Below are 9,386 nucleotides of genomic sequence, written 5' to 3'. Positions count from 1 at the left end.
GGATGGGTTCGAACGAGAGTTTAGACTAATTCATTATATTAGGAGGTGGAAACGTTGTTGAGATGGGTTCTTACAATAGTTTAGACCAGATACATTCGCGAAAGTGGTCGCTTATTACAGGTGTTGTATGTTGTTTCGGACCAAAAATCGATGCCCGCGGTCGCGTTACACAGGTGGTCGTTTAATACAGGTAACTTATACGAAGACTCTATGGATAAACTATTCCGTGCCAGAAATTTTCGCCCGTTTTGACAGGTTCCCGTCGAATGCAGGTGGTCGCCTAAGCAGTTTTCACTGTATATATGTTTATTAAATTCCTTTTATTATTAGTTAATATAATGTCTCCTCGATCTATGAATCAGATCCTTATTCGCGTGTTTATCCGCGGAATATAAATGTGATAAACTGGTGTTGGGACCTGACAAGATCTAGAATTTACCCTCTAGATCGTTTATAAACATTTTTCTCGCCCTCTTATAAAAAGTTTAGAGAGACGATCTCACGAGTGTGCGCCAGTAAGTGATATAGGTAACATACCTATACCCTTGGTTTTTACGTATACCCTTGGTTTTTCACAGAAGATATATAATATTTTTATTTTTTTATTTGATTTTGTGTTAATGTTATATGTTTTCCCGTTTTTCTTGTATATTTAAAAAAATTGTTCTAAATTTTGATATAAATATTTGTATTCTATACATAGAACGTATCTGTTCCATTTTCGTTTCTGATCTAATGATAATCTGTTAATCGAGATGAAAACGTTTGTTTAAAATCATATATTTTTCTCAGCAACGAATTAAGTTGTTTTATTTTCATGTGTAAGAGTGATCATATAATGTTTCTGCAATTACAATAGTATTTTACACTTAATTTACTTGTTATTTAGATTTTACTTACTTGTTTTGCAACTTGTCCTGTAATTCCAACCCACGTACCACTTCGATTTATATATCCTAAATGATCAAGAATCGGATGCACTACAAAATAACTAAACGAATTTCATAATTAGATATATACATAACTTTCTTCAGTTTAAGAAACAATAAGAGCTTTTTTAACATTGTTTTCAGTATATATTTTTTACAGGTATCTATATTATTCATATGATATCTGAAATCAATGAAAGAAATTTAAAGTTTGTATAATATAAAAAAAAATCCATATAAGTCATCTGTGAATTTGAAATAAAATCTGTAAACGAACTTAGGTATACTAAGTGAAAATTTTGCAATTTTTGGAATTTCTTATTATGCTTAGTCCAAGAATTAAAAAATTAAACTTTAATACTATTAGATAATCTAGGGAAACGTAAAAAATTAGATTTCTTTTTATCATGATTGCGATTGTACTGAAATCTTAGCATTTTTCGTAAACGACAGCATTTGTGCAACACGGATACTTCATAACTTCAAAGTGAGTTTTGATCTTTGATTGCTTTGTGTTTGCGAAATCACACTGAACACCTACACTGCGAGCAATTATTCATTTAACCATACGTCAATTGCGTTATGGTAATGAATGCTTTTGCATCTGGGGCACCTCAGATGCCATTCCACTAATTCATAACAGAAAAATTGTGATAACGCATCAATAATTACGATTACTTATTTAATTTCTGAATTTTTTCTATTATCTAACAATATAAAACACCTAGGGTCTAATAAAATTTGCGTTAATTATTTAAAAAATATTTATTTCTTCTGGTTTATAAATGTTCTATTATATTTAATATCACATTTTTCATTTCGTTGATTATTCTTGTTTTGTGTCTATGTGTGTAACATGTTATAACCATTTCTATACTATTTTGTATGTGCGATTATGTTGGTTTGTGTTGCTTTGCTCTCTGCCTTGTCGAAATTTCCTTTTTTTATTTTTTAATACTTTTTTACTGCTTAGCTATTAATTTGTGCAGTTAAAACTTCATCCATTTCGAAAGCATTTACATGTATTTTTTCTTATGCTATCTTTTACAGTTCCTTTTTCACAATAAGTATGAGCTATTGTCTTCATTTAACTCGAAGTCGTATTTCCTATAATTGTTTTTGCAAATTTATTTCAAAAGCTATGTGAAGTTTCCTGTTTGTAAAATGCAACATTTCATGCAAGCATTTACAGTTTATGCTTGAGTATTTTCTTTTACGTTATATTTTTATTTCTGCAGTGATTTATGGTCGATTATCTCTCATGCCAAGTGTTACTACATACGCGTACTTGAAATATACAAGCAATTCATTCAGGATTGATTGAGCATTGAAATTTTGCACATCATGAATTATATGATATTTATGTTAGAATTTTATGAACATAATATACCGAAATGCGCATACATATATATCGAATTGTATTGTATTTGTTAAACTGTATTGTATTTGTGAAATTGTATTGTATTTGAAGTATCAAATCGAACTTTTGATACTACAAATTGATCAAAATATTTATAGCATTAAAAAATGAAAATTATTTAAAAAATTTTCATTTTTTAATGCTATAAATATTTGATAAATTTGTATTATCAAAACTGTTTTTATAAACAAAATTGCTATTAACAACAAAGCACAATTTCTTTTAATTATCAGCGTGTAGAAACATACTTTTTATACATTGCGTTGTCTAAAATTTGATAAATTCATACAATAAAATAAGATGAAACATTGCTTTATACCATGAAATCATATGTTTAGTAAAAAAGCGTAATTTTTTTGTCTGCAGTTACCATAATTATGACTTTACTGTACAACACAGCGGATAATTAATACAGAAATTAATTTTTATCGTTTTTTTTCCAAATATAAAATGTTTTCTCCTATGCTTTCATTCGATGCAGGATGCTATAATAGAAAAATACAAAAATTTTTTTTGAATATAACAGTTGAAAATTTAGTTAGACACAACATTACCCCCTGTCTATCAGAGTGTAAAAAACAACCGAAAACTAGTAAGAAATCATGAATAACGTAGGTATATATTTGCGAATAAGAGTTTTTAACAATGCCTTATGTCTCTTTGTTTTCAAACTAAACACTAAACATGATAAAATGTGTTATATTTTAAAGCTATTTACGATGGTTTATAAAGCAACTTCTAAAGAAAATATTTATAAATGATATATTCAGATCATAAAAAAGGCTGTAGATTTAAAAAATTAAGTATGGTAAGTAGATATAATAGTTTTTAATAAGGATCACCCTTAGACGTAAAATTACCTAAATTTTAGTTCATCGTGGATAACTTTAAAAAGCGGAAAGAACGCTCCACCTGTTATTTGAGTTTCGGTTTCGTCATACACCATAAACAACGGATGCTGAAAACAAGAGGTAATTGTTACTTATAGACAATTGTTTAATTATTTTGATGTATTAATTATTATATATAGTATATGTATTTACCCCAAAACCTGCTACTCTCCAAACGAAGGAACTGTTGGACTCTCCTACTAAAAATGTTTATTACAGATTAGTTTCTAGTAATGAATTTCGAATTGTAGAATTTTGCCGCAGGAAAGCTTACAACAAATGACTGAATTTTCAAAAATTTATTTCATATACGACAATAGCATATAAGTACATATTAGAACATAATTAAATTTTCATCATTAATAATGTTTATTTTCACATTTTGTCTGCTTTTATTTTCCTTTGTAAACACTAAATTTCTTCAGTTTCGGATTTCGATTTTTCATTGAGAAACAAGTCTTTGAGTTTTTATTTAAAGCAAATCCATAGATTATAAGAAAAAATGAAGTTATTAGTTTTTGATTTATATTTCAGATTTAATAATAGCTTGATTTAATAAAAATCAAGGTTATATATTTTAAAACTTCAAATTTGTCCACAACATGTGAGTCTGTAAAATATAATAATCATGATAAAACGAACTTTATTATTGCGACTGTACTTTTTTGCCTTATTGAGCTTTTGTTGTACTTATATTATTAGAATTATCATAATAACTGCAGACAAATAAACTTAATAAAAGTGAACAAGTGATTTTTTTACTTTCGTTTTCAATTACATTTCATAATTATATACTCTACAGTCAACAATAAGCATTATAAATTATTTTTAATAAATTTATTTTTACGTTGATCATTTGAAAGAATTTCTATTGTCATACAAAAACAGTATTGATTTTGTATTTTAAAATGCTTTCTATTAATTTATTACTTTACGTAGAAACAGTTACATCTTTTCATAAACAACTGTAAATAATATTTCTAAAACAAATGCAATAAATCGATTGAAATAATTTATAAAATTTAGTATAGGCCTTGAACTACCAGATTGTAAAAGGAAAAAGGAAAAAAATTATCTTTTGTCATGTCTTTATTTGTACTGTGTCAACAGTAATGAATAAACAGTAATAAATTGTAGTTTTAAATTTCGGAATTATATAAATGTTTTTTTTTTCAAAATAATGTAAAAGATGGATAAATTCAAAATATATCAATTCTATTTAAATTTTCATATTTTCATCTTTTTCGTTTATTAGATTTCAATAACGTGCGCTAACTTTAAAAAAAAATATTGATATATTCTTTACTTGTTTGAAGCCATTATATTTTATAGAAGACCAACATTGAAAATAACTACTATCTAAAGCTTACACATCAATTACCACAAAAATATTTATACGTTTATAATTTGATTTATTATAATTAATTTAGTAGAATTATTACTTTTAAATGATAATTAAGTTTGTCTTTTTATTCTTCCATAACTATTACAACACACTTAAAGAAATAAAAACATTTAGAAACAGAGAATATTTACAATAGTCTACGCATTTATGCGCAAGCATTCTAATTGTTTTCGTGGCTACTTTGAATGCTCTTTCAACAATAATCCGTTTAATGGTTAAATTTTACAATTGAGACTCTTCTGCCTTTAAAAGCTCATATTTTAAAATTATAGATTCCTCCATCACAATACTATCGATAGTGCGGTCGCCGCCATCTTTCTTTCACCGTCGTTCCTAAATGCCTAAAAAATGCAACGCACCCCCGTTGCAGAGCGACCGCTATTAACGAACGCATCAAAAACTGTTACCAGTTGATAATGCTCATGCTGAGGTCATCATATATGATAAATACAGTAATCCTCTGGTAAAATATTTACTTAAATAATAAATAACTAATTTACCTATGAAAAAAATAAATAATAAATCCGATTTAAATAAGGATTGAACAGCATTTTTTTAATTTTTGGAAGCTAACTCCCCTTTTCGCACTAGTTCTTTGTTTCGTATAACACGGATTCGCACAACACGGCAATTTTTGGAACGTAATAGCCCTGTTATACGGGGGTTACCTGTATTCTGAGTAGTTCTGTTGATTATGACTTTAGAAACACACTCCCACAAACATTTAACATGAAGAAAACCAGGAATAAAACGATTATTTTTGAAAAATTGATTTTTGAAACTGAAACAAAACGATTACCGCATGCACCAAATTGCGATAGCGCCTTTCGTGCCTAGACACATGACAAAATAACAAAGAAACGTTTGTGCTCCTAAAGAACTTGTCAGAGTATCTGTTGTATCTGACCAAAACTAAGAAAAAGTATCTGAACTGAACAAAGCAGCGAGTGACTGTCATAGATTTATTAAACAAATAATTTTATTTAAATCTCAATTATATCAAAAATATATACAACATTTAACTTAAGATGTTAAATTGAAGCCATTACACATACAATTCTAAAGGTGAATCAACAATCAATGAGAAACCTAGTTTTGGAAATCTTATCGCGCGTAATCAAAAATAGAAAAACTGCGTTAGTCCTTATTGATTTATAAATTTTAAAACGGTTTTAAAAAATAAATATACCGTGTTTCCTCGAAAATAAGACATCCGCAGAAAATAAGACCTAGCACAGATTTTGCTGAATTGCGAAATATAACACCTTCCCCTGAAAGTAAAACGTAGCGAAGATTTTTAGGTCGTAATGGTCATCGACAGATGGTTGAAAGTGGCCGTTGGCTTTTTCAAAGTACAGCCACTGATTGGTCATCAGACAATTACGCCACACGGCATGATTTGCATAAGACTATGGCTTGAGAATCACAGATTTGCATAACGTTACGGCTGGTGATGGCTAATTGGTCGGCCGTGAATCACGCCACATGACATTTGCATAGTGCTACGGTTCAGTAAGCACTAATTGGTCATCGGGTCCGATGTTGTCGCTATAAAAAGGCGACAGTTAGACACACCGGATATACGTCACTCTCGCCTAAGTTTGTCTTGGAAATTTTTTTGTTCAATAATAAATGTGAATTCTTCTTCCTGGAGAAAATAAGACATTCCTGAAAATAAGACCTAGCGCATTTTTCAGAGCAAAAATTAATATAATACAGGTAACCCTTGTATAACACGGTAGTTACGTTCCAAAAATTTGCCGTGTTATGCGAATCCGTGTTATACGAAACAAAGAACTAATACGAAAAGGAGGGTTGGGTTCCAAATATTAAAAAACATGCTAGTATATTTTCATAATTAAAACAAATATCTTCATTATAATTTATTAAGTGATACATATTAATATAAATTAAACAATATTTTTTTCGTCATCACTACCGTCATCACTATTAATTAACCGAGAGCGTTTTGTTTTTGGCAAGTTATCCTTATCCTCTCAGCATTTTTCTGCATTATTTTCAGATTCATGCTTTACCTTTTGCAAAAAGTGTATGTAATTTTAGGTTGCTTGTTTCTAGTTAAACGGTCTTTATAAATTTCCTTATATGGTGCTAAGCACTTATGAAACAAGGAAAAAACATCGGCAACATCAGAAGCAGAAGCGTCGCGATCTGGCAACATTGAAACAAGTTTCGAGAAGGACCACGTGTATCGACAGAAGGCGAGAAAAAAGAATTACATACTTAAGTACTAATAGTTCACGAAAATAATAATTTTCGTAAACTATTATTACTTAAGTATGTAAAAATTTATTACATTTTCTGTTGTACGAGGGTTTTACCCAATTCTCGAACCGTGTCAGAGTAAATCCGTGCTATAAAATTACCGTGTTATATGGGGGATGGTACCAATTTTCGAACCGTGTTAGAGCGAATCCGTGCTATAGAAGTACCGTGTTATACGGGGGTTACCTGTACTTATTTTCGGGGAAACACGGTGTCTAAGGGGTGGATTGAAAACAAAGGTTTGGCAACATAACTGATAAAATACACTATGAACTAACATCAGTTGTGCTTCCGAAGAGATATTTTCTCTGAGACTATTTTATTGGTGGAAATAATCTGTGGAAGAAGAATAATCTCGAATGGAAAAACTTCTGGAATCGTTTTACAGCGATACTAAATCTCTAACATTCTTTGGTATTGTGAGTGAAATAGTGAAAGAATCTAAATTACTGCAATCTGTTGTTAAAAACATTATTGTCTTTTCAACTAATTTATATGCTTCATAGATCTGTAATAATGAAATATTCGCAAATTAATAATAAAAGTTTTTATTTTAATGACTTGCAGCACGCTGATTTTATTGTACTAAAGCAATTTTCTAAATTAAACCTGTTATCACGCGTTCACACTTTTAATTAGTTCACATAAAAATTTAAATTGTTTGAAAAATCTGAAAAAATTACCCTTTGACTATTGTAACCACGTTGATTTAAAGCGAATAACTTCATAATAAACTCAAATTTGAACCGAAAATAATTTAATTTTTCCATCGGTTTTTTAGATTATTTTATAACGTTTTGTGACACGACGCCTTATATAATTCTGATGCGATTAATTTTTGTATATTTGGAATTTTATGAATGAGCGACTGTAATATATAAATTTAAGAATTTTCGTTTATTAACTGCGTCTAGGTGGGTATGTATTTCGCAGATACATTGCAGTTTTTTTTGAATTGCTTTAAAATAAAACAGTTGAAATTCACACTTTTTAGCATTTGTCAACTGACATGTTCTGATGCGATTTCCACAGTAATTGTCAAGTTTATGACTTTTATTTTAAAGAACTTTTTAGAAAACCAATACCTGTTCATGAACTGCAGTAAATTTTATCATAGTTTGAGAGCGCTGTAATCTCGCTATTGTCATATGCAACAATTTTTCTTAGTAGAGATGATGGCTTCACCGACAAATATAGCCTGAAGGTAAGCGTAGGAGAGAGTTAGAATTGAGATAGTGAGAAGAAAAGAGGTAAAGAGAAAGAGAAAGACAGGTGGCTAGAGAAGGATGGAAGTATAAAAGTTTTATGCACGTTTGTCCCGAGACGATTATTTAATTAACTAAACTAAACTAAATACGAAAAGCAGTGTCTCACACAGGGAACAAAATTAAGAAACAATGTACAACAGATGTAAAGTTCACTTCACTTTAACCTGCAGATGATGCTTGCTTGACAATGATATACACGTTGGAAAAGGCCAATGATGATTAACAGCCCATGTTGTTTGTTTCACTTGGGTTATCGATTTCACTGGGGAGAAAGTCACAGCGGATGCAATGCCTAGCAAACACGATATTGTTCATGTAATTGAGAAAACTCTTATACAAGTTCTTGTCCTCAAGAAAGATGTTGGGCGTGCAGGATAAAGACATATTGTTTTTTAATTTTAAGTCAGCTGAGATTACCTCCAGTCCTCAATTTTCTATAGAAAGTTAAATGCTAGAGCTCCAGGTTACCCCATTTTTACCCGAGTCCCATTTCCTCTGCCAGATGGAATAAATGAGGTTATGGAGAATCTTATGTGCAACAATTAAGATTTGATAAATTAATTAAAAATGAAGAATATTTAACCTTTACCACAATAGTAAACATAATATTTTTTCACCTGGTCTTAATGACAGATCTCAATACATTTCAAATAAGTCATTGCAGCTTTTTTTTGGTAACGTTATTTAATCGCTTCGTTATTATTGTCTCGCTGTCTCGCGATCACGTGTACAATAAAAAGTCTAGTACAGGTAACCCCCGTATAACACGGTAGTTACGTTCCAAAAAATTTCTGTGTTATGCGAATCCGTGTTATACGAAACAAAGAACTAATACGAAAAGAAGGGTTAGGTTCCAAAAATTAAAAAAACATGCTAGTATATTTTCATAATTAAGATAAATATCTTTATTAAAAATTTTTAAGTGATACATATTAATATAAATTAAACAATATTTTCATTGTCATCACTAAAAACACTATTAATTAACCGAGAGCGTTTTCTTTTTGGCAAGTTATCCTTATCCTCAGCATTTTTCTGCATTATCTTCAGATCCATGCTTTACCTTTTGCAAAATGTATGTAATTTTAGATTGCTTGCTTCTAGTTAAAAGGTCTTTATAAATTTCCTTATATGGTGCTAAGCACTTATGAAGAATAAAGCAAGTATGGAATAAGGGAAAAACATTCG

General features: G+C 29.8%; 1 protein-coding gene across 1 annotated transcript in view; it reads right to left on the bottom strand.

Annotated features, from left to right (window-relative positions):
* Positions 1-7,658, bottom strand: part of LOC111631179 (probable glutamate receptor) — a 12,142-nt gene extending 4,484 nt beyond the window's left edge. Inside the window, exons 1-4 of the mRNA XM_023375380.1 lie at positions 7,614-7,658; positions 7,317-7,438; positions 1,088-1,113; positions 901-980 (exon numbers count right to left, since the gene is read on the bottom strand). Coding sequence (XP_023231148.1) covers positions 901-980; positions 1,088-1,113; positions 7,317-7,438; positions 7,614-7,658 — 273 coding nt within the window. The remainder of the gene's footprint in view (positions 1-900; positions 981-1,087; positions 1,114-7,316; positions 7,439-7,613) is intronic.
* Positions 7,659-9,386: the final 1,728 nt, after the last annotated feature.

Source organism: Centruroides sculpturatus, unplaced genomic scaffold (assembly GCF_000671375.1).
Source record: "Centruroides sculpturatus isolate CEXI.00-Female unplaced genomic scaffold, Cexi_2.0 scaffold552, whole genome shotgun sequence".
In the NCBI taxonomy this organism is placed as follows: domain Eukaryota; kingdom Metazoa; phylum Arthropoda; class Arachnida; order Scorpiones; family Buthidae; genus Centruroides; species Centruroides sculpturatus.
The sequence above is the reverse complement of the archived record's forward strand: the minus strand, read 5'-3'. Positions and strand labels throughout refer to the sequence as shown.